Source organism: Amyelois transitella, chromosome 10 (genome assembly GCF_032362555.1).
Source record: "Amyelois transitella isolate CPQ chromosome 10, ilAmyTran1.1, whole genome shotgun sequence".
NCBI lineage: Eukaryota > Metazoa > Arthropoda > Insecta > Lepidoptera > Pyralidae > Amyelois > Amyelois transitella.
In genome coordinates this window covers 538752-565396 of record NC_083513.1, presented here as the reverse complement: position 1 = coordinate 565396, position 26645 = coordinate 538752, and the positions used below count along the sequence as shown (strand labels likewise).

General features: G+C 36.3%; 1 protein-coding gene across 1 annotated transcript; it reads left to right on the top strand.

Annotated features, from left to right (window-relative positions):
• Window positions 1–772: 772 nt before the first annotated feature.
• On the top strand, window positions 773–26593 carry LOC106134826 (mothers against decapentaplegic homolog 6). The gene is made up of 5 exons (XM_060946046.1): window positions 773–1163; window positions 11311–11364; window positions 20834–20914; window positions 23088–23281; window positions 24109–26593. Exons 1-5 carry the CDS (start codon window positions 887–889, stop codon window positions 24451–24453), a joined length of 951 nt encoding a protein of 316 aa, XP_060802029.1. The 5' UTR covers window positions 773–886; the 3' UTR covers window positions 24454–26593.
• Window positions 26594–26645: the final 52 nt, after the last annotated feature.

Here is a 26645-nt window from a genome sequence, read left to right as displayed (position 1 = left end):
TGGGTTGCCATCCTCAATTTGGTTCCATGATTCTTGGCAGATCTTAGTTGTATTTATATGTTGATTGCTATGTTCTTTGTTTTGTTGTTATTAACATGTTTAGTTTTTTATTATTAGGTAGGTACGTGAGATGGTTAATTATTTATTGTAAATTTGTAATGTCAAAATTTCTAAATAGTTTTTGTGTTTGTTTGAAATTTAAAAATATGTTTAATTTGCTGATATCAAGAAATAACAGATATAATTTTGCCCGGCGTTCACAAACAAATTCAAAACAACTTATTGGACTTTTCAGTGACAAAATGTAATGGAAATCAGTCAAAGATCTTTTTATGAATATTGCAACAGTGTGTGCGTCACAATAATTACGTTTATTACAGACCACAGTTCATAACAAAAATTAACACTTTCACTGCGAAGACGTAGTTTCAAGATTTAACGTGTAAATGCATTATTGCCTTTTTGACACAAGTAGGATTGAAGACAGTCAATCTTTCGTTGGTTAATGGACATATTCAATTGTTTCTGCAATTAGGTACTTATTTCTGTAAAATTAAATCAGGAAATCCAAAGTTGTTTTCTCAGAAACTTCATGTCTCTATCATTCATTGTGATCTTGGCCAAGATTCTCCTAAAATTTGTTATTCGCTTTTGAAAGCAACAAAGCTACGACTATGAAAATCAAACTATTCGGGGAGACATTCTAGTGGGGTAATTGAAATGTGCAGATGGATGCACCACAGCGCGTCACTGCACCGGCCGGTCTCTCCGCCCGACCGCTCGTCAGTAGAGTGCCCGCACGCGGCCAGCAATGACGTCCGATCAGCGTGCTAGTGTCGCGTGGCGCGGACAGCCGCGCGGCTCGTGACGCCGACGGCGGCATGTGATGTTCCGGAGACGCGCCCTTCGGCGGCGGCTGGCAAAAGCCGGCGCGCCTTCCGTGCCCGACGACCAGCTCCGGCGCCTCGCCAGGGCCCTGGACAAGCGCGACGAAGGCACGGAGTGCGTTCCGGCCGGCCATGTCGCCTCACAACTACGGCTCGCCGTCACCCGCGCTTACAGATTCCCCGACGTCCGAGACCTGAGCGAACTCCGGAGGCTCCCTGGATGCACGGAGCAGCAGTGTTGCAACCCTTACCACTGGAGTCGCCTCTGCAAGCCCGGTATGTGACGCGCTCGGCCGTTGACCCGCGCAACAAGTGCATGAAGTAAACATGAGTGTCGAATCTCTGTGCGCTATCGCAGTGTATTTTCGAAATAGATTGTGCTCTGTATATGTGGATGATGTTGTCGGCTCGGAATGGATGCTCGGCGCCCAGTGTGAATATTGATTTGGACGAGGAACCGACTTGAATGTTAATTTGTCCTATCTGCTCTTATCTGTTTAAAATTTCTGTTGGTGAACCTAACCTTACTTTTTATGTCTGATCAAATATAACGTTAGATCTTTGCGTTGTCATCTATCTGCTGTTTCATATTTGCCATTATTTGTGGGTACTTACATGTTCATTGCCTTAAGTGTCCAACTCGGAACCGGGTTAATGTTCACATGTGTCTGTCTCGGCGCCAACTTCAAGCTTGTCAGTTATCAGTGCCAATCGTTATCAGCGTGTTTATCGCTACTGTTTGTTTCTGTATCGTTACGCTGCGTGACGTCACTGCGGGCGCGTGTGCCTGTGCCAGGTCACATAGCGCTGGCCCGATCATGGGTCAGATTTCTCTGGCATCGTGTTCTCTCCCTATGGCTTATTGTAAAGTGTAAACATTTCCGTTTCGTTATCTATTTTTAGAGATGACATCGACCACGTAGTGTTCATAGAGCTTGTTTTATTGGATTATTTTAAAGGTCACCATGATTTCTCTATATCCATTTACATTAATGTCGCGGGTATCTTCGTTAATTAAGTATTGACATTTGGAATTTAAATTCAAGATTACAATACCTACCTACCTACAATTAAATTTGAAAATTGAAGTCATTGACGAAGGTGTTGATTTGATCGGTATGAGTAATGCTGTAAAGGCATCACAGGAAAGTGAGCAACTATCGCCTAATCTGCCGTGGAGAGGGTCACTCGCTCGCGATAAGTAGACAAGGTCACGGCGCTGGCGCCACTGTGCCGCGACGCCTGTCGGCGCGCGCAGCCCGTTAACTTTTTAATTCGCCAGGCAATGGTTTTGTCGCCGGCGTCCTTTGTTGGCTAGTTCTTTCCGCCACTATTCACATTCTTTTTCGCACGTGATTAATTCTACTGACTAGTGATTCGGAGTTGAAGAATCATCAGAAGCTTGTAAAGAAAAAGCTGTTCGGCTTACAACTGAAAAAAATATTTTTAATGGCAACTCCACATTTTCTCACAGGAAAATAATTAGCAAGATTAGAACAAGTATAAACATGTTCAAATTAACTAGTTTCTCTTAATTGAAAACGACGCGACGGTGCGAAATTTAATTCTGTTGTAATTACACACGAGATTTGCTTAATTTTGTGCTTAATTGCAATTAAAACCAGTTTCTCCTCATGACTTTTATATGAACCAAAATGACGTTAGTGGTAAGTACTTAAACCCACCGTCATTCATTAGTATGTAAAGTTTGTCAATGGAATTTGGATGTAAGGGAATCTTTTAACTGAGAAATCATTTGTAGATGTCTACGTTTCGAAGTCGTTTGTGGCCATGACATCGACTCACGCGCAGTTCAAATCGCCTACAACTTACCGGGCCCACGCATATAGTGTGTGGCTTTAGGAGCTAACACGTAGGTGTGCTGACAATGCCTGTTAGCATATTAATTAAAAAAGAAAGGCAACAAAAAATGAATATTAATGTGTGGTACCTAATGCGGGAAGGTCCCAGCCTCCGAGGGCCCCACGTCGAGAATTGGTCACTGAACTTGAAATCTTGACCTTAGAAGTTGTTGTAACATGACGCCATTCATATTACAACTTTTTGTTGGTGCGCAAGATTCATATTCATGTATTGAATATCACTTGTGTAGTAAACGGCCAAGTCAACATCCTTGAGGCACGCCTTCACATAGCAACAGCTATTGGATTAATTTCGGGTGTAAATGAATACGAATAACAAATATACTTCAATTGGAAGATAAGATAGATGATCCAAACGAAAGGCAAGTTTCAAATCACATTAATTTCAAAGAGTAGAAAATGATTTGGATAAAGAAAGATTATAATCTTTTGGTGACTGTTCTTATCACAATGGCTGAAAACAATGTTAATACAAACATTTATCACTTTGTCTCTTAAGGGGTAGACAGAGCTGACAGTCTCAGAAATACTCGGGAGCTAACGTTGTACAATAAATACATTATGAAATTCAAACTAGAAAATATTGAACTAACCTATCTTACTCAGATTTGAACAACATTAAGACTTAATTTTTTGTGAATAATATTTTGCATTTAATTAAATTATTCAATAATAAGACGGCATCGTTAAAAGAAAATTAAAAAATGAGAAAGAACCGACATTGAAAATTACGAAGATATATTAGGAAATGATGTAGCGGTATTCTTAAAAGACAAACTAGCAAGACTCCCCTCTCAGTCTGCTGCGAACGGATGTCGGATTACTTTCGCTTTAGATTACTGTTTGGACACGTTCAAGTGGTCAAATACACAGGGTTCAATTGCGCAATCTATTCTTGGATTGACGATGTGTAATTTTGTACGTTATCTACAAGGTTTCCTAGAATCATTAGCAATTCCATAGAATTATTAATCAGTTTGTTGTTAACGAGATTATAGGACTTCAGAGGAAACTACATTTGGAACATTAGTTTTGTCACTTTTTGCAATGTTTATTGTCTCTTCAATTCAGTCATACTGATCAATGTCAACAAAGTCTCCGGCGTCCAAATGAAGCCATCAAATTTCAAAGCGCAAATTAAGTATTTCACCTGGCTCCGTCTGCACTTCACCTGCAGTTTTTGCGCCGTCGGCGGTCCCCAGTCGCTGGGCCGCGTCGCCGTCTTTTTTGTCCACTTTCGCGACGTTCCCACATCGGTAGTCGCCAGACTAAATATAGACGACACTCACGCCGCTGTTTTGGCAATCTTTTGATTTATGTTCGGTTTGAGCGATTGTGTCTGTTCATCAAATAAATGGTGAATATTCTATTAATTTTTTAATGGAATTTAATTCAGCTTAGTAAATTATTGGGAATCCCATTTTTCTGTTCTTTTTTTCGGTATTCAGGGTAACGAAAATTAGATGTTACTCATAATTTACCATATAAATTTGATGAAATTGAATAATTAAAGTCATCTTTATTAAAATAAAAAAAGATCCTGAATGTCTGATTTAAATATCCAGAAATAAACTTCAAAGATATCTTAAATTTTGACTACTTTATGATTGAATCACATATTTGAGGCATAATTATTTGTAAAAAAAAGTTTCACATGAAATCAGTTACGTTATGGCAAATTATTTTAACTGGAAATATTCTCAGGCACGTTATTCATGCACATCAATCTTGGGAACGCAGCATTCGCCTGAGGCTTACATTCGCAGATCGACGTTCGGCGCCAATCACGGCGCAAGCCGGCGGCCTCTATTTGTGAATGTTTTTATGCCGGCGCTTGCCGAGCGGCGAGGAAGAGGGATCGTTATCTTATCGTGCGCAGGCGTCGGTCCGACGCCGAACAGGATCAAAGATTGCCACGAAGCTGCGCGACGCCTCGGTTAATTAACTGAATTGTCATGTTATGCCCATTAAAGAAATCAGTCACCCACGAGCGGCCATCAAACCCACATCCGCGACGGCGCGGACGTTATCGCCGACTCGTAACTACCATTTACAAGTAATTCTGAGCCCACACGCCATTTCACCAGGCCATTACAAGTGGGGTCCAAAATTTAATGATGTCGTCTAGATATAACCGTATAAGAATCCATCTGTTGATGTTAGCGTCGCGTCGGAGGCGGCGGTATGGCCGATATTTATTTAGCCATAATTGCTTGTCGGCTGGCTGGCGCCGGCGCCATGTCGCGCCGCGCGGCCGCGGGTGGAGCCAGGAGGGAGGGGAGTTGCGCCGGCGCAGGTACGCCCGTACTGCGTAAGCTCAACTCGATTTTCGTGATCGGATTTTTTTTTGTTTTATTGTAGTCTGGTCATGTTTTTGAGCTGCTTTGTTGAATTTGTGAATGGCTGGTCGGATTATGTGCGACGGTGAATAGGTTTGCATTTTAAATGGAGTTGTTTATGGCCTGTACTATTTGGTAGTTTGGCTTCATAATAGAGTCCTTGAACACTAAGTTTATAATGTCATAGAAACTAAATGTTGAAACGATGCTGTTTTAAAGCATCTTTAACTACAATTCGGATAATTCTTCCTCAATTCTAAATTCTTATATTCGCTAACAGCCCATTGACTGGTGGCACCTGTAGCAGAACCGGTTGATCCTGAGGCGGCTCTTGCGAAACTGGATAAATTGTCGTCTATAATACCTCCCAGCTTGATTGCTGTGGGCCTATCATCGTCGTTTAAATCTTCGCTTTCCATATTGCCAATATTAACTCTTATATTCTAAAAATTTCTGTTATTTCTGTCTTTGATCAAAATTTTAGTTATCATTGATTTTGCTAGGTTAAATTCTAAGGTGGAATTATTACCCGTATTATATTAGTTAAATGTTGAGTCACAATCATGAAATATGTAGCTAGCACAATGTATGATTGTAAATCATTATGATAGTTTCCGTGACACTTACTGGTGACAGTTTTTTGAGTCACACATTATAATATTACATTAGTAATACCTCAAGAATGATAAATAATATAAAAAGAGGCCTTTTTGGGTTTTACAAAAATATTCTGATCAAAATACATGATCATTACAATATCTTGTGGTAACTCAATATATTCTCGAGTCGAGAGTAACATTCTAATATTAAAAATTTCATTGATTTGCTTTATTTTAATATTTGTAATTTGATATGGCCTGGTGTTTTAATAATGATCATTAATTTGTTTCTTAAAGACCCGACATTATAATTTTGGTCGGAGATGTAAATTTAGTCCGTCGTAATGAGCAAGAATTACCAAAATTGGGCATAGATAATCGGAATCTGAGCTACATCATCGCTGCATGGGGCCCTTACCGCTGTTATTAATATTCACACTACACAATTCCTAGTACTAAACTTCTTTCGCATAAAACTTTAGTTTCCAATTCGCTGGTTTCCGCTATTCAACTCTTTGTTCTTTACTCTTTTCGATCATTAAATTTGCATAGGAATTGCATCGTCTGAATTCTTGTTCCGTACGCGGACCGCGGACGTCATGTATTTCTTCCTGTTGATTAAAGCAGCGCTGAACTGTACGAAGTCGATGGGACAAGGTCTGCGCGTGCACATGTCACTAGAACATCGCGTATTCTTTTTCGATGACGGTGGTATTCGACGAGCCCATACCACTCCCTAAAATTGCACTCAATCGAACTGTAATGAACCGAACAAAAAAAGGTTGATACCCGCCGCTTTGTAAAGAGCCATGTTTGGACATAGACACTGTAAATTCTTCGGTGACGCAATCAATTGAGTTGATATTTTGATTTAGATAATATCGAATGCCTAAGTAACCAGTCGCATTAATTGTAGTAAGTGCCCAGTCAATAAAGAATAAACAACTTTCTATTCTAGCAAAGAGATGAGTTAGCGGTAAGAGGAATTTGTTTTACGACCATATAGTTTATGTGAGAATCGAGAGACCCATAGTACACCGATAGCGTTCGTTCACATCTTGTTCACTCCGATGACTTTTTCATTGAAGTTTTATAACACTTGGATTGGCCGTTATTCTGCCGTGTGAATGGTTCATCCTTGTCTCAATTGCTTTTCACACCTTGTCTTGTTCATGGCTGATGACTTTTGATGCATTTTTTGGCAGCTCATTGTTGAAACGTGTTGGTTGATGACGTTGTTTTTCACTACAATGCCAAACAGCAATATTTTTCATTGCACCGCTGTTTTTTTTAATTCATTCATGTTTTCATTTTATTAAATTTTAATAGATGTTGATTTTAATTGTAAAGTATAGTTACTAAATAGAAATTTAGGAAGATTGTACTCCGTTTTTGATAATATCCTTATCAATTGTAACTGCGTCTATCACTTTTGCATTAGATGAATCATGCTCTTGTACCATTACAACTGTGTAACTTCATTCTTTATTTACATAAATTGCTGCATTTCCTATTTCATCGTCGCATTCTTCAGATTCAATGTCTTCTTTTTTTGGGCACTGTTAGTATCGGGAGGAATGTCTCCCCCGTTTCCGCGGTGCACGCTCAGGGTTGCGCCGGCGCGTCGCGTGGGCCCGAGCGCGGCCGTCCGGCGCCGCTGCTGGCGCCACTCGCCATGTTAAATTCGGGCGGGCTATTTCTGGCGATTCACACGCGCCCGCGCGCCATGCCGTGCCGTGCATAACGTTTTCAAATTTACTGTTTGCCGGGGTTGCTCGCTGATTGATAGGGTTCCATATTTGATTGTTGTGACATGAAGACTGTTTTATACATAGAAGATGCATATGTCGAGTTTTATTTAGATACAGAATAAGCCCAGCTCGATTTACATGCATTTTTTCTGCGGTCCAAGCTTGTTTTTCTTAATGATACAGTTTAAATGCGTATGCGCTGTCCTTGAGGTGATATCCGCGAGAGATAATACGGGTTCTGTGACGTAAGCTCGGATTCTGGCGCTTTGCGCGGCTTTATAGTGTATTAAATAGGATTTATTGTTTGTTTACAGCTTGGAATTTAAGTCTTGGTTATGGTCAAAAAGATCGTTGATTCTGTTTTCACTTGGATATGGAACTGTATTAACTTAAACTGAAACTTTTGGCGCATAGACAGTTTCAAAAGATCACGCATTTTCAAAGTGAATATTTTTAAAAGTTCCACAAGAACTATGGCGAGCTAAAAAAAGTGGAATTAAATAAATTGCAATCTGGATACTGTGATAATCATTTGAAACTGTCATTTCGGTGCTGCCACAGTAACTTGTTGATAAATACTAAAATTTTTATATTGATGTGAAAGTGACATGTTTTGTCCACAAACAGAAGTCTGACCAGTAACAAATCAAGTGATTTTCTAAACATACCGACATATGAATCATACATTATTGCGTCTGCACAGCGGCGCCGGCGCACGAGGATATCAACTTGAAATGGGAGCCACTATAAATCAAACAAAGAATTTGAAGCAGTCACCAAAACTAAACATCCGTAGTTAAACTATAGATCATTTCAAGCTCTTTTACTATTCTTAATACTTCTTTTAATTACTTTTAATTAGTGTGTTTTGTGTTTGAATCTTCATCTTTCAAAACATTATTCCATATTCGAATGATATGTCTTCATGTATTTTCGTTTACCGTAAAACAAGTTTTAATTCGATCAGAGCATTAAATGTAACTATTTTAATGCAAGGAAATTTTCTATTCTAGGTCTATTCTCTTGAGATTCTGCAAGATTTTCAAATTAATTTTCCTTTTTAATCCTTTTCTTCGTTACCCCATTCCCATTATTAGCGTGCGGTCGTCAGATTATCATTATTTCTTCCAATTCATTATGTCTTTCATAATTATCTTTCAATGTTTTACCTATATCATTTTGGTCTACTGATAACATTTTATCATCTATGGCATATATACTAGATGCTTTCCTGTTTAGTCATAAAACTTTCGACACGTTCCTACAAAGAGCGTCATATTCTGAAGTATTAGCTTCTAAATCTCGAACATATGTCGAGGTACAAGCTATGCACATTGTTGCATACTGTTTATTATTATGCCCGAGGAATGCGCGAACTATGCAGTAGACATGAGTTTCTCTTAGTATACACAGTTAGAATAAGATATTCAAGAATGTTTTCATAATTTCTTTCCTCATCATCCTCAGTCGTCATCAGTCACATAGGTACCTATATGTAATGGTAGTGTTCTTTGATGGAACATGATTTTCTGATTTTTGCAGATCAAGAACCTTCATAACTTCTAACATATATCATATATATCTTATATAATCTAAATCCATATCATTGCAATTATATCTTGCAATAAGATTTTGTTTATGTAGATGATGTGATGTCCATTAGTGGATTTTTCATTGTTCTATTTATACAATTTGTTTCTGTCCATTTGTAAGATATAATCAATTAACCAAAGAGGGAAAAGATTTCCGCAAAAGAGGGATAAACAAGCCCATAGAGCTAGACTGACCGGTTTGCTAGTTACATAGTAATCGAAGGACAGACTGACTGACAGCGTACGGTATTTATTGCTATAGATTGAATGTTCAGATTAATTACACATACAGCGGCCTCCAGTACTGCCGAGAACCATCTACCTCATCGGCTACATTCCTCCACCGGTCCCACAAATTTAAACCCAATATTAATCAAAGTACGACATATTATCCCTTAACAGATTCCACCAATAATTGAAACGCGATATAGATAATTCCCGCAACGGAATTTAAACTCTCGCAATTGGAACATTAGATTCCTTACGATGTGCGCTTAACCCAACCTCATGCTCCCGACTAAACGAACCGATGACTTTTAATTAACGCACCGCTAAAATTGCGCTTTATGTCAATCATTCCAAAGTCTTTTTTTCTACAATCGCAAAGGGCTCTTATGACGCAACGGTATTAAAAGAATTTTCAGTCACGCCACTTCACATATTATATGAACGACTTTCTAGTCGCGAAAAGGTAGCATATTGCTTTTTGTCGGAAGAGCGAAATTGACATTTATGTGTTTAAAAATAAGAATTGTTATTGTTTTGTTGGAAGCTGCGGACACGTAGAGATATTAAAGTCAACAACTGATATTATTTATTTCTGGTAGATGGTACGCTAGGCGTTTAGGGTCATTTACTCCAATGTTGCTTAGTCTTTTTTTCAGTTGCAATGTTGTGGAGTTACAGCCGCAATGACTCACGCGACTTGTATGTGCATTCCGTCTAATACATATTCATTTTCCAGTGTTGTTATTGTGAGCGCTTAAATATCTATTGGCGCTCTATTATGTCATGGAATACTCCGATGAGCCGAAAGCCTTGATAAAATAAAATAACTATAAACGTTCGATTGATTTACGACTGCCTCCCAAAAACTGGCATGCTTAATGTTTTTTCATTCGACATGCAGGTGCATACATGGTGATTGTTTGAAATTTCTTGCGCAATTGCAGTGAACCGCTTCTCGGAACGATGTGCGTGGTGCGCCTATAGGCTGGCAGCGTATTGGTTATGGTCGGTGACTATATAATTTGTATTCGTACTGCGATACAGCACCGATACCGCTGAAAAAACGCCGGCACGTCCCGCCACTGATGGCGCCAAATCGCGAATGGCAATTGCTCAATTCGCATTCCGTATTTGAATACATAAATGGCTTCGAAATTTGAAAAAGCCAATAGCGCGTGTCCGCAAACGGAATAGATAGCGTTCTGGATTCAAACGGCATTATTTAACTCCTTTTGCATAATTCGCGGATTCCACTGGCGCCTAGTATAGATAAAATGCAAGAAGTCTGCTTTCAACATCTTTAATGCTGTCCCCAATTGCATTCGAATGAGGTAGATCTGCCTGGCTGGATGCTGATTTGCTAGACGATCTTTGCTAAGATATTATAAGTTTAATTGTAGTTATAACTTAAGTTTAGTTTTAGTCATAATATCTTTCATGATTAACGTACCTAGAATTAAAAACGGTTCTTTAGGAAGGACCAACACTGACAGAAAATATATTAAAATTACCTATATTCACCCCAAACAAGACTAAAGATCCGAAGCGGCTTTTTATATTTGAAAGGATCACAAGAATCAAATTAAATTATTCCAAAAATGACAGTCCCCATTGGAATCCTGCCGTTCGTAAAATTATCGTTTACGAGGTCAAAATATAGGTTATCCGGTTTACCTGCAGCGGGTTCGATTCCTGTCAGATAATTGCGACGGCATACCTGCCGGCTTGTTTGTTTAATTTTTTTTATTAACTTTTTGTTTCTCCGCAACCAGGGTGGTGATTTGGGAATTGAAAAGTTATTTTTTGTTATTTGTAAACTTATAGTGCTTCTTTTAACCGCTGCACTGCACGGGTTAAACTAAAAACCATATTTGATAGTGTAGGTATCTGAATATTTTTGTTAATCATTTCCTATATGAAATCATCAACGCTTTAACCTAGTAAGGAAACTGATAAAGGAATTTTATGTAGTTATTCAAAGAACAACTTTAATCCAATTTTATTTTAATTTTTCTTTTTTTTTTGTTACAGATACCCCTCCCCCTCCCTACAGTCAGTACGCGATGGATGACGTCAAACCTAAAGGTTAGTTTTAGCAATACATACATAAATACATACATATAGCTACATACTTACATAAATTTAAAACACGAGTAGTAACTTTTAACACAAGGTCTTGTAACCAAATCGTTTTAATTTCATTGGAAATGTAAAGTTATTAGACACTGGTGCACCATACCACCTGAACGCAGCCTTCGTTTCGAAATATTTATTGCATCAACACTTACCAGCAAAGCAATGGTGTGAAGAGGCCCTTAGGTACTTACTTTATTGTGCGCAGTCAGTTATATTGGTCAAGCGGTCGTTCCTGCTCTGTGCTAGCTTTTATGGTCTTTCAGTTGTAAAATACCTCTAATGACACACTTAATTTATTTAATTTTTCATATATTTGATAGATAGTTGATAGATAAAACACTTTATTGCACCATAAGAGTAAAGTAAAAAAATTAAAGTAAAAAGAATTTATTCATAAATACTATAACAAAAAGACGTAAAAAAGGAAACAATAATATGTACAAAAATAAACATGTATGGTGCTCCCGAAAGAAAGAAAGAAAGGTTATGTTTTGTAAAACATACAAAACAGACAGAGATGGTGCAAAGGCGGACTTATCGCTAATGCAATCACTTCCAGTCAACTTTTGGGTGGAATGAATATTTGGTTTCAATATTGCTGTATAGTTATCAAATATTTTTCCTGAAATAGGTAGTCAGGTCAGCGCTTTTTCGACGCCTGATAAGTTAAAAGTTTAAAATATAATGTAAGCAAAGATTATGATTAAAAATTTACTTTAATTTTGCTTATATTATTTATAAAAACTCACTATTAATAAATTGAAACGTCAAAATTTATAAAAATTAGGCTATCGTTTTGACAATACTTAAAGCACATATTATGTGAAATAGACAAAATCGTGTCCGAAATTCGTATTACGTTAACTATAAAAGAATTTGTGTCTGTGGATGCGCAGGAGCGGGTTCCAAAAGAAGGAATTCGAGTGAGGCGCCCGCGCCTCTTTCCAGGAAGTAGGGATCGTTAGTGCTGCCCTATTTTATATCGAGAATCGATATTTAAAACAATTATTTTTAAAACACTTTACCACGATATGCATTACGTCTCAGTCAACCTTCTGGTGGGCAGAGAAATTGTCTAATAAACCTACAACAACAATTCTATAAGTAGAATGAATAATTTTGCAATTTGATGTTTCAAATTTTTCATGCCGTTAGAATAATAAACGAGATCATGTTTTTATTCACATGAAAATAATTTTATCTACACATGATGAGCGGATTTGAAAAAATTATGTAACGTATACATATGTATATTTGAGTAGAAAAATGGCGCCCGCGTAATAATGATCCTTGTAATTTAGTGCTATTCTGTTTTATCTTATCGTTGTTTGTTTTTAAAACCGTTATCATGTTGGACCACACAACTCTGTTTATAATGCATTACGAGTCGCGTGTAGTTTTTTTGCAATTCGATTTTGCAAACACTGTTACTAAGGCATTTGAAAAAAAAAATGTTCAATTAACTTAAATTGGAAATGAAATATTTAATGACTGTCTGTACTAATAAAAAATATGAAGTTTATATTGTTATCATATTACACGTGTACACAAACTTTTGAGATTAATCGAACGCTGTGAAGTGAGTGAAAATTAATTTATAAGATAAATATAGATAACGATGTATATTATTAGTATTTATATGATAATCGTAGATATACTCAGGGGCAGATGAAACCGAAATACGTGTATAAATAGGCTAAGCTTTTTTCTAAGAAAATCAGCTATATTCCGAGTGGAAAGGGCTGTTACGTAATGCGACCTTCTTTGTATAAGTCAGAGCCAACAGTCCTGAAAGGACTACCCCGCAAGGGATATAGACGAGATTATTTGTATGTATACGTATCTACATACTCTTGATCGACCTCTCGCTTAATTTCTCAATCGCAACTTGCGATAGTTTGACGTACAAAAGTTTAAAATATACGTGAATTACTTACAAGTTCCAATTGAATTAACGTGAATCGCGTTCAAGTTGACTCAAAAATCACATGTTTGCATCGTTTTTGCTTTGTGAATAGATAATGATTGTGATAACCACGCGTTCGTAAATAGCGTTATCTCCGCTAATTAAATAGTTGCCGAGACTCGGCCGGCGATCGGCAACGAGCACGATAAACGAATTATCGATACGCGTGATTGATTTGCATGCTGTTCCCATCACTAAATGTGCTCAGTTAATGTATTATTTTTTTAATTAAAATTTGTCACATATTGAATTTTAATAATTAAATTGTTAAAAATACTACTTAATTAATATATTTAATTAGAATAAAAAGCAAATATAACCTAAATTTAATTTCAGAGTATGGCTTTTACTAACTACACTTAAGAATTTAATGGTCATTGTAAAAAAGAACACATATTTAAAAAATATTGTAGTATGCCAATGGATCATTCAACTTATTAATTCATTCTTACTATGAAATAACTTAGTAATTTCCACAAAATTTGTAAAATTACGCCTATTATAACGACTTTCAACCACTGAAAGATATACTTCGTTATAATGGAAATGAGTTTGCACTAGTTGTACCAAATTTGAAGTCGTTAATAATGTTATCATGCGGATTATAATCATCTAGATAATTTTGATAAAATTTTTAACAAGAAATTCATTGCAACAATTGTACACTGCATGGAGCTTGTTACTGATTCATTTTTGCTACCGTTTTGGCACCTTCTTTTATCTACATTGATTGTTCAGCAATCATCGGTATATCATCAATAAAAAAAGTTATTTTTCACAACTGTAAATAATATTTTCTGATATTCTTTAGATAGGATTTTGAAACTTTTATTTAAATAGCTATGAGTATTGCTTTTTGGTACAATTAGTATATCTAGTATTCTATTATTAGTATATCTAGTAGTATTTCTTATTGGGTTATAAAGGTGTTTCCAGTGCCAAGTTTATAAAATTTCCTTTAATTCATAAATTACAGATACAGATAACTATCGTTACTGTATTTCTAAAACTGACACAAATTTACATTTGTGAATATCAAATTAGTAAACTTAAATCGTAAGATATCGACAATTTGCTATCGACCTCCGCGCATCCCTACAGATCTGGTCCCAGCGCATTCCACCGTCGCCATCTTTAAACAACATTATTAATGCCCGTCTCTGGCGGTAGTGCGGCACTGGCAAACAGTTTTTTTACTTTCCCTCCAGTCAGCGTCACGCTGAGACGAAATGTATTTGTATTTAATAGCGTCCAACTTCCTACGATTACTATTTAGCACGTGACTGAGTAAAAATTACTTACGGAAAAAAAGGGAACAATATTGTGTGCACTAAAAGAGAGCAATGAATGTGGATGAAGAGAAAGAAGTTGCATGGATCGTGGCAATTGGAAATATGTGGTAGTAGATGCTTACTTCTCTGGGAGACTTTATTTTTTGTACCTATGTATGAACTAAATAAAAGAAACGTTTATGTCTACAGTAGTTTAATGAAAACAAAATTTACTATATCTGAAGGTGTTAGGCTGATTGGTAATTTTTAGACAATAGACAAGTGCAAGTAACTCAAAATCGAAATGAAATGTTGCTTAACTGAAAATTTTATATCAAATAAAAAATTATAGGTATTTGATGATGAAAATAGTACCTACCTAATAAATATTTCGATATTTTTTGCTAAAGATGACGGCACAGGAAATCCCGTAATAATCGATGCCTCCTGGGGTGCGAACTGCATTGGTATTCCCTCAGGCTTTCATCATAGGGTTTTCCGATCCAGACAAGTGGAATGGCTTTGCAAAACCGCCCCTTGAAAATTTACTTGATGCATTCATGTTTTTAAAAACTTTGAAATCTGTTCGATTTTTAATTACTTTTATTCTAGTTTGTAACTAACCTAAAATCATTGAAAAAACTAAATCTTGAACTTGATGTGTAACAAACAGTTGACAAGCACTCACAAAGTGATAAAACTCGCAGCAGAGTAAATTAAAGGATGCTTTTTAAGTCCGTATCGACCAAGAGTGGCAAGACAAATTGTGAGTCCATAATCAGCATCCGTTCTCAATGGACCATCCCGATACCGTTGACACCGACATTCCAGTCTCACGTGGTTCCCCGAACCCATTCATTCCATTTACACCTTTCGAAATTCAAATTTGAACTTTAAAATTCGAAGGGTAGCGATATGCCTTTAAAATGGCCGGTTAGATTTCCAACAAGGAATTCAAACTCTAAAATTTGAACGTAGAGTTGAATATGATTGGTTGTATTTGAATTTTAAATTCGGAATTTGAGCTCTAATACTGGAAGGGTAGTGGTGTGCGTGGTCGATATTAATATATCGGTTAAGTGAGTGGGTCCCGTCGCTCGAGTATTGGTTTCGATACGACATCCATTAGCGTTATCGTTGTTATCGTGGCGCCGGCGCCGGCGGCTGCTCGATGCCAGGGTCTGTCTTTGTGCTAGCTCCCTTTAGGTGTGTGCTTGACGGAAACTGTTAATCATAAACAAGATATTCTATGGTCTATTCTATTAACTCGTTTACGAGTTTATAGTTCGACTTTAGATTAAATTTGTCATATTTCTCAATAAATAATTATTATTCTACGATTATTCAGCTTACCTGCTCCTTCAGTTATTTAACTAACAAGCTTTTGTTCAGTGCTTTCAACTTCCAAAATAATATAAATCTAATTATAACTATAACATTTATTGACTTAGGGATTCGAAACCATTGCCTATGCTACATTTACAAAGCTATGAAGTGCCCACCTCACATTCTTTCATAACAATTTGGTCTCCCTTTAAAACATCTTTATTACAAACAATAGTTTAAGTACTGTGAGTACAATAAAAAAATATTCCGATGTGCTTGTAACGTCGTTATCGAATAATTCTGTCGCCAAGCCGCTATCGAGTATTTTGGTCTCGATAATTACAGAGTCGCCAGCAAGGCGCCCTACCTTATCCTTCCGAGTCACCGTTACTATATAAAACCCATTCGGTTTTATCAGCCCTTGAGAACAAGTGGTTTTCGTCAATAATGTCTAGGAAACCTGATTCTGATTAATTGTTAGACGGCAGATGTAAAAATATTTAGGCGCATTTAAGAAATTGATGACTAACGTAAAAAAAGGTTACTATTGAGTACACAAATTGTTATTATTAGTTTATTGTGTCAATTTATTCATCTTCTTCCTTCTGGCGTTAGTCCCGGTTGCATTGAGGAGCCTTCACGATCTGGATTGTGTGCGTTAGAATTTCGTGATTATCAAATTCAAATTCAAACAATCTATCCATTATCATGCAAGACACTACAAAAGTTGTTTACAAAATTATGCATGATGACTTATTTCCTCAAAAGATTGGCGTAATTCGTAAAATTCTACATACATACATACATACATATGGTCACGTCTATATCCCTTGCGGGTTAGACAGAGCCAACAGTCTTGAAAAGACTGAATAGCCACGTTCAGCTATTTGGGTTAATGATAGAGTTGAGATTCAAATGGTGACAGGTTGCTAGCCCATCGCCCAAAACAGAATCCCAAGTTTGTAAGCCTATCCCTTAGTCGCCTTTTACGACATCCATGGGAAAGAGATGGAGTGCTCCTATTCTTTTTTCTATTTGGTGCCGAGAACCACACGGCTATTACGGCACGTAAAATTCTAATTATACATATTAAAGTTCAGCAATTTCATTCATACCTATTATCATTATCGGACTGTTGTTACTAATTCGATAATCCCAAGAAGGCGGATCTTAAGTTCTACATCTATTTTCAACTATTACACAAATGTGTACTCTTTTGGGTAACTAAATACTGTTTTAAAGCCGATTCTGTAATCAAGGGGGAAGGCAATCCTCTACAATTGGTTGTCCATTATTTTGTTTCTTTTTACTATTATGTTTGTCATTTCGTTCGATAGGAATTACATTTTCTTCTATTGGTTTGCTCTACGCAATCAACTATCTTGTTAAGCCTTAGCTATTTCTAAAACCCTTTACTTTCAAAAGACGTTTAAGGTTTGCGTTCTAATTTTTGTACAATTCCCAAGTTTACAAGATTTGGCCTAGTTTAAGTCTCCAGCTCTTCTTAGTTTTTCATTAGTAATCTTGTGTAACTGTATGGGGAGTAAAATAAATCTGTATTGTATTTGAATTTAAAAAAATATGTATTATTATTTGGCGCAATGCAGATTAATCAATGGAAAGCGACGGGACGGTTTCCTTTATAATATCCGTGTTCACCGATGACATGACGTCTAGTGGACGTCTGATAGGCTATCGGGGCTATCAGATACCGGGTTAGTCATCTCCGAAAATAGTAACAAAACTACAGGAACAGATCATAATTTGCATGTTTTCACTTATTTTTCCTCACCTTGTTGATATTTTGTCCTTCTGTTAGTAAGGTGTGTTTTGGTGTGGTCTTGGGACCGAAAATAAGTCATAAATGTGCCAATAATGATATTTGAATATTGCCTTTTATTGAGTTTAAGTTCTTTTCAATAAGATTCTCATCTTATTGAAAGTTTGACGGTAATCCTAGCCCTGTTGAATGAAGATCAGCCCAAGCGCTGCACTGTTACGATTTGGTGTTATTTTCGTTTTCAAAATGAAATAAGCTGCTTATTCATTCAAAATTTGTTTTTCATATGATGATTGAGGGGATATAATTATCTTAAAGCTGGAAATTTAAAGGCTTAGAATTTTTGGCCTAGTCGTCTTAACGAGAAAAACACACCTGTAATTGATATGTTTGCTCAGTCCTTAAAAGGTGCTTCCAGTAATATTTTCCCGTCTGTTTTTACAAACGCAATACACTCTAATCGCCATGGACATCACCTAGGTAATGTTTATCTATACATTACAAACATAGGCACCCACATGCCGTGTTGTTACAAGTCTATACACGTGCTGTGATGTTTACAGAGTGTGGGTTCCTTTCCGAAGCCAATATTATGGTGTGAGGAATCTTATGTTTGAACATGCACAAACCGAAGATGTTTCCCGTTTTTGTTTAGTTAATGCAATGTTGTTGTGAATATTTGTATGGTCAAACACGTGTCAGGAACTATTGTCTATTCCAAAGTCTATTCAATTTTGTTTTTGTTAATTTTTTAGTTCATTCTGTCTGTTTTTGCGAATTTTAATTGCAGTCTTATTTTCTTTGATTACTGGTGTACCTATATCTCCTATATTCCCTTAAGTCGTCTTAAATTTTTATCAGTGTTAAAATTATCATTGTTATTTTCGTTTATCAAAATTTGTACTCGGACATTTGCAGTAAACATTTCAATGTATGTTTTGATGCTTCATAATCTCTTCTTAGATTAACTGAGCATCGGAATTACGTAAGTATTACGTCTTTGTTTTCAATCGGTGTGGTCCGAGTTGTACTTATAAATATGTAATTATATGCCAGCTAGTGACCTTGATTTGATCGCCAATATGTTAATTATCACAAGCAATATATTTATGACAAAGTACCCTGCCGCGTCTGTCTGTCTGTATACGGTAATAATAGTCTAGTTGTCATGGAATTTCTTTATTTGTCAAAACAAATATAAGCGAAATGATTAAATTTTTAAAACTTAAACAAAAAACTTAGCAAAATTTTTCGATAATGTGAGAGTATAAGGAAAGTGGAATGTTTATGAACATAAGAATTGAAGCCCTGTCGGTAGTTATAGCAAAATGTGAAAATGAGAAATGAAATAAAAATTATGTATCCAAACAACATCAAGGAAGACCCTTAAAAATTAAACAAAAGGAAACTAAAAAGGAAGGACAAGAAACTAAGTAGTATCGAAATAACATTGTTGATTCATCTAATAATATATTTGAGTCCGAGGTCGGAGCCATATACAAATTAAGATGGGCTTGTATGTTATATATCTATATGCAGGTGTCCAGACGTGACATGTGATGTCATGCCCAAACCAGATAGACTGGTTGGGGCAGAATGGTTTTTATTGGCGGTTTTAGATTTTCGTAGGTCCGTCGGGTTCCGCGGAAGGCGTAAACAAAGATGTTTAAACATGATATTTTTAGATAGTTGGGGTTGATAATTTGATCAAAATACTTTATTACACAATCATAAAGATAAATAATAACATATTTATAGTCTTCAGTTCGATTGCACTAATGCTTTTGGAGTGGATAAAAAATCGTGAGGGAAATCTGCAAATTTGGCAACAGAATATGTTACCAAGAGGCAAGTAGAGCTCTCCTGATAACGGTATAATTACTCAGTCATAGACGGATTCACAAATAAAAAAAATATAAACCTACGTAACAAACGTTTTGTATATCTACTTATTACATATAGTTCTTACTTCCAGCCTTAGACAATGGCAATCAAACTATTGTAATCAATACGCGTTCGCCAACTGCTTCAATTGAACGAAAAAAACCAATCATTGAGAATCCAGTAGATCTACATTGTGATCCCTATCTGGATATTATTAAATCTTAATTTGACTGAACCCATTTTAATTTGCAATGACCAAGCAAATCAGATTAAAGTATGTCTTTAAAATATTGTCATTATGAATTCAGAAGGCTATACATATATATGACAAGAGATTCCTGTGTCGTTAGAAGTGATATAAAATACTGTGTTGTTATTTTAAACCCGAAACAAACAGGCAAACATCAAAATTTTCCTAGGACATCTCGTATACGATTTCTCATGTATACAAACCCCAATGGTAATAATTCTTAAGGCGTAACTAAAACGAGTAAAAGCGGAAAATTAGTTTCAACAGCGGTTCAGTTGCATCAAATTCAGAATTTTCACTTACCTACCACAGAAATGTAAATAACATTAAGTAAACACTTGATCAAAAATAGTAACAGGAATTATGTAATCTAATTTAATGATGCAAAATCCTATATGGAATTCGTACTTGAGATGTCGTAATGCGGTGCGATCTGGAGAGGCTTACCGGTTTAGGATACACTTTAGAGAGCTTTAGAGACAGTAAAAGGATCGTGGCTGAGCCGCCGCTAAACCAAAGGTAAACTGGGCTAGCTTAGCAATTGTGTATTTTGCACGACCAAGCTTAGAAATGGACAAATCTTCAAGATTAAATGTTGCTTACTGTATAAGGAAGAATAACAAAAGTGCTTCTTAGATACATTTATTACAAAGTGAAAAAGAGGTAGAACTACTAGCTGTTTTGATGAAAAAAACATGTTCAAGAGTACCATAAATGAATGAATTAAATGCATGAATGTATTTATTACATGAATACTGGAATATGGGCTATTCTTTCTGAAAATTCCCACGTGTACTGAAATTCTGAACAAAAAAAAATCAACTTACCTATCAAATTATTTTGACTAGGTAGGTACGATGCATTCTTTCTTTCATTAAAACTATAAAAGATTTAAAAATGTTGATTATATTGTACTAAATTTTATTTCTTTATCTTTCCAGAGCACGGTGTGAGTACGGAGGATGCTAGAAGGACCGATCACGAGCGGCTAGTCACTGGTTCCCTGGCTACTGATGGTGAAGGTAAGTCAACCAAATCATAAAAAGGGTTTCTTCATGCTCATTAAAGTATACCTTTGTAGTTGAAACTCATATGGCTATCAAAACAACATCGTCAAGTTAGGTGCAATGCAAGTCACAAAATTTATTTATTGTCTGAGGCTTTTTTCATTATGGGACATCATTCATAGGTCAATGCTTTGATCCACCTGCCAGTCTTTGAACTCGGCAGGTGATAGCTTCTTAGTGTTTCTAACTATTAAGTTTAATACCGAGGTGTTTCTTTTCTGATAGAAAAAGAAGAACAAGGACGAGGATAAACTAAACAAATCTTCTTCGCAAAGATCACATTTATTGCAATCTAATACTCTTACAAAGCATTCAGAACAACTCTTAGACTATTAGACCGCGGAAGTGTTTGGGTATTTTAAGTATCCAATTACCATTAACGATTATAATACTACAGCACGCTAGTCCTGAAACCATGGAAGGACATTCCTGGCTGCGGTCGTTGACCCAGATCCTTAAGACTCCTTGACTTCGCTCTCATGTAATATGCATTGTTTTGATTGTGCAACAGTACATCTACCTTGTCGGTTGCTAGGCTAATTCTTCCACTTACTGGAACCGGGGTCTCTTGGTATCCAATTTCTAAAAAGGCATAAATATTGACGTATCTTTGGACGCAAATGTTGGTCTTGCTTGATGAACATTCAGATTATCATAAGTAACGAACATAACATTTTGCAAGGCTGTTACATCAAAATCTTTAAAATGAATCCAATAAATTCGAACCCACGTAAAGTTTTGTTCAATGGCGTGTCACAATTCTTTATTCCCATCTTTGGAAAGCTAGCTAATCGTGGTGTCTGTTTACCTAAGGCTCTATCAGTCCCATTACAGATAAAGACGTGGTATGTATGTTGGTGTTAAGCACGTGCCTGGTAACCTTGACGATCGATCGCTGGGCGCCGGCCTGGCGCCAGCCCCACACCATGTCTGGTGTTACCATCATGTTTCGCCATTTTTATAGCTTACCTATTGTTGATCGACGTCAAAAGTACCATTTGTCGTGGTATTTTGGATTAGAAAGGTCTACCATCTCCGCTATTGACTCTATTGGCAGGATATCTTTGTGGGGTTCCAAAACAAGGAAAATTTCTGATGGTTATTTTGGGTTGAAAAGTTTTAATAAGTATTACGGTACTTGCAGATAGTTATATATATTTTGATTGTTTCATTTTCTGTAGAATAGGACCATTCCACCTTCTCCTGTCACCGTAAAAGGCGATAGAAGGAAATCAACTAGTGCGGTGTTCTCAAAGTAGTTTAGTTGGTAGCACCTCTTTGTGAACGCAGAACATCTGTTCCTTAGAGTATTTTTAATAAATACCATGATTATATTAATAAGGTATAGCGGTAACTGCTTACCATCAAATAATCATCAGTATTTCTACTAAATAACATAAAAATGATCTCATTTCCAACCTTAACACGGTAAATGCTGTTTACTTTTTCCAACGTATGTACAGTGAACATTAAGAAATTTCCAGATTGTATTTAGTAGCTGCTAAGTGCCTACATAACTAATTTCCCTATCGTCTGTCACCACTATTGTTCTCACAATAATTTCTCATCCAACAATCAGTTGCCAAGAAACATTGGCAAGTTAATTTAACATGATATCACATCTATAATGAACAAGTTAAAATTTGAAGACACAAGTAATAGTATTGGCCACCCGTTGAGCGCGTCTTTGGCATATAACAGAATTAAACCATCTTTCTGCCCGTCACTTTGTCTGTCAGCGGTATTATAACCGCCAATTCTGTTTGGCTGATGTCAGGTGTTGCTGTAACTTGATCAGGCCAGAGAAATGCATCTGTCGTATTAACAAACGTAATTGTGAGCTCTTGCGTTTGTTAATGTTGTGTAAGAATTAAGTGCTTATTGTGATGATATTATTCTTTGTCGTCATTCGCTTTGACTTTGATATGACAATTAAGTACCTATTTAGATTAAACTCTGATTTCCAAAATATTTTTCTACGGTTAGACGAACTATAAGTTCTGAAACTACTTGCTTAAGGTTCTATAGGTAAAGTGACGTGCATTTAATTGTATCATTATTCGAAAAAACTTTTCTAGTCTTGTCTAATCATAGTCATCGCTAATCATTGTGTTCTCTTTTCTTCCAGAGCGACCAAGTTGGGAATCTGAATGGTGTAGACTAGCGTATTGGGAGCTGACACAGCGTGTGGGTCGCCAGTTCGGAGTCCGGGGCAGGGCTGTGGATGTGTTTGGGGGCGGTGGGGGGTCCTGTGGCAGTGGACGCTACGGGATGTGCCTGGACAATCTCGAGGAAAGACGGGACGCGCCGCAAGTAGAACAGGTAGGTGTCTTACATCTTTTATTGGTCTAGTAGAAGTAATAATGTGGAAAGCCATTCCAATATGATAGGGAAATTTAGAAACTTTTTGAAGGATTCTTTTAATATTATCTCTTTGGATAATTAAAGTTTACCTGTTTGTATGTCTGTAAGGAATTTATACTGCTGAATTGTGGTAACCAAATTATGTGTTATAAAGTCTTTGATGAATCGTAGGTGGGGAAGACAGAGACAACAGTCTTGAAAAGGCTGATAGGCCTCGTCCAGCTATTTAGCTTAATGATAGATTGAATATAAGGTCCGTTAAAAACTAGAAGTTTCAAGCGTCACTCGCAACTTCCTAAGACCTAGAGCATACTTCGAGATAAGCTGTGGCTTGGGCCACAGGGGCGTGATAACCTCAGATAACCACCAGATAGCACAATATTCACCAGATAACGATTGCCGTACTGATTGCCCGACTCATTACTTGTGCCTCTGGCGATTTATTTGTTTCATTAATTGAATTGGCGTTAATTAATTCTGTTGCCATGTAATTTCCGACACTTAAGAATAGAAACACCCGCATATCTTTCCCGTGGATGTCGTAAAACACGACTAAGGCATATAAACGATGAGTTAGCAACCTGTCACTATTTGAATCTTAAATCCAGCATAAAGCTGAACGTGGCATTTCAGTCTATTTAAGAATGTTGGTTATCACCACGTTTTCCATATGGACCAACTGACAACCTCGTTATAATGCAAACGCACTATTAGATTATGTTTTATGACTTCTAGACTACAGTAGTGAGTTTTATGACTTCTTTATGACTTCTGACCTTTTCCAGGTGCGGAAAACTCGAGCGAAAATCGGCTTGGGTGTGACAATTTCCCTCGAATCCGACGGGGTCTGGCTTTACAACAGGAGCCAAGAACCCGTCTTCGTCAGCTCCCCGGCCCTGGACGCTGCAGCAGCCAAAGCCTTACTCGTGTGGAGGGTGGCACCAGGTCACTGCTTATGTGTTTTTGACCCCGCCTGCCCTCCGCCGGTAAGGTCTCTTCCCCACATAGGTCCAGTGGACCCTAGGTCCGTTCGGATCTCGTTCGCTAAGGGCTGGGGCCCGAAGTACTCCAGAAGGGACGTGACATCATGCCCGTGTTGGTTGGAAGTGTTGCTAGCTCCTCCGAGCTGACGCCTTGACGTTAAGTGAAGTGTTGACAGATATTGCTTGTGATTGATGCATAAAGATTATTGAAAAATTACTTAAATACATTGATTTGAAATAGTTAGTTAACGAATTTAATTTTATATTGTTCATTTGCTAATGATCGCTATTATTTTTGAAGAAACGGATCCTGTGATTTTTAGACTTTTGACAATGTCCAAAAGAAATGAACTGGGAAAATGAAAATCTTAAGTCATTATTTACTTACACTATTATCTTCATACAAGGTCGCTTTTATAAATTTTATCATGTTAAGTAATCATCAGATTATATGCGTTCTGATAAATGCATTTGGATCTTCTTTATCTTATGCAATCAATTGTATGCAATATTTGTTCAAAAACATATAAACATTATAAAGACAGTGTAAATAAAGTGGAAAAGGACCAAAGTGAAGTGATGAGACATTTTAAAAAATAAACAATGGTATTTTTATTTTATTTTATTATTTTAAATTATTGGCGTTCGTATCACCCTGCCGTAAATTTATGAAATATAAAAATATGCTATTTTTATAATATTAATTATCATATAAACATGACACTCAAATTATGTTTATTTGACAAATTAAAACATTCTTATTTCGAAAAGAAAATCCATATAAAAAACATAAGGCGCGTCCAATGCATTCTGACAAGATTTACGTATACTGATTATTGGGGAAATTAAATTTTTAGATTTTTTTTCAAACAAACTCTTATTATAGTTCACCATTATGTAAATACCAATGAGTGATATAACTGTTGGCCTTGTAAAAATTTGCTGTGATCATCATTTCGTTGGGCAGTACTCCTCTTTCTAACTGCATTTTAAAAAGATTCGTCCATTATTCTATTTATAAATAATACAGATGTTAAACGCGCACTTTTGTTAACTTACCTTTATTTTATCTCGGGTGGACTAGTCGCTCGGTGACCACGGATCATCGTAACATGATTCGAAACGTCCGAGTTAAAATAAAGGTACGTTACATGCCTGATTAATACCTGTATTGTTTATAAATATTAAAATGCAACGCGAAAGTATAAAATCAGTTATTCGTCCATTAAACTCATCATATTTTTTATCATTCATTAATTTTTCATTTTAAGTTCCTCGCCAAAATTGGATAAGCCAATTCTGTATCGAGAACGAAATTTAAAGGAGGAGAGATGTTCTGACCACGAATTAGGCCTTACTCGTTATAACTATGACTATACCAAGTAAATGTGTAATATTGTATAAAGTCAGCTGTAAGAAAACGCGAGACTGTATATACATAACTTATAATATGTACTATTTGTAATAAACTATTTATAATTAAATATGCCTTACCCTAGTTTATATTTACTTAAGATTAGCTTATATTTAAATCGTTTTTGTACAAAATTTGACACATTTAGAGATGTTATCGTGATGAAGGCTGTGTGTACGCATTTGTAGCAGAGGGATGTGTGTGAATTTTCACGATAGTCTTACCGCCAAGGGAGAAATATACACACACAGATTTTCAGTTCTTTTGTTTGGTCGGTTAAGAGGGTACGGTCGATATTTCTGGTCCATTAATCAATTACTTCAAAATTTGTTGATAATAATAAAAGTGACAAGACTTGAGTATCTATACGTTCTAAAACATAAATGAGAAAATATATATTTTTTTATATATTGAATGTAGTAAATTGTGATTGTAATTAGTTGACTGACATTTCAACTTCATTTTCTGATAACCATTCATTCTGACGATAAAAAAATTAATTGGAAGAGCAGCTGATCGCTGTATTTTTCAGAATTATCAGACCTTACATCGTTAACCGAATCAGAAATAAGGAAATCTGTTAAAACATCGATCTTTTAGTTTTTACAATGGAGAGATCTGTCAAAATTAATGGTTTCCATTAATAGTGCAATCAATTTTAAACTAGATAGGTGATAACATTTTTTAAACATTGTGCCTTGCGTTATATTCTGATGATATAATCCAAAATTTATATAGGGTAACACTGTCAATTTCACAGGCATACACAGATAAGTGTATGTATTGAATTATATACAAATTTATATACTTAACCTCGAATTTAAGGTATATTGCTTAGAGACAAAATGAGTTGACTTGACAATAAGGTATAACGTTCTAGTCGTTAAAAATCTTGATTTGTTATACAACTAGTTCGCTGCGGCTT

What these genes read in the sequence shown, in the direction of transcription:
- LOC106134826 (XM_060946046.1), top strand. Translation starts at nt 887, where the DNA reads ATGTTCCGGAGACGCGCCCTTCGGCGGCGGCTGGCAAAAGCCGGCGCG. An exon ending in GAGTCGCCTCTGCAAGCCCG is followed by an intron (nt 1,164 to 11,310) that starts GTATGTGACGCG and finishes TTTTTGTTACAG; the next exon opens with ATACCCCTCCCCCTCCCTAC. An exon ending in CCTGGCTACTGATGGTGAAG is followed by an intron (nt 20,915 to 23,087) that starts GTAAGTCAACCA and finishes CTTTTCTTCCAG; the next exon opens with AGCGACCAAGTTGGGAATCT.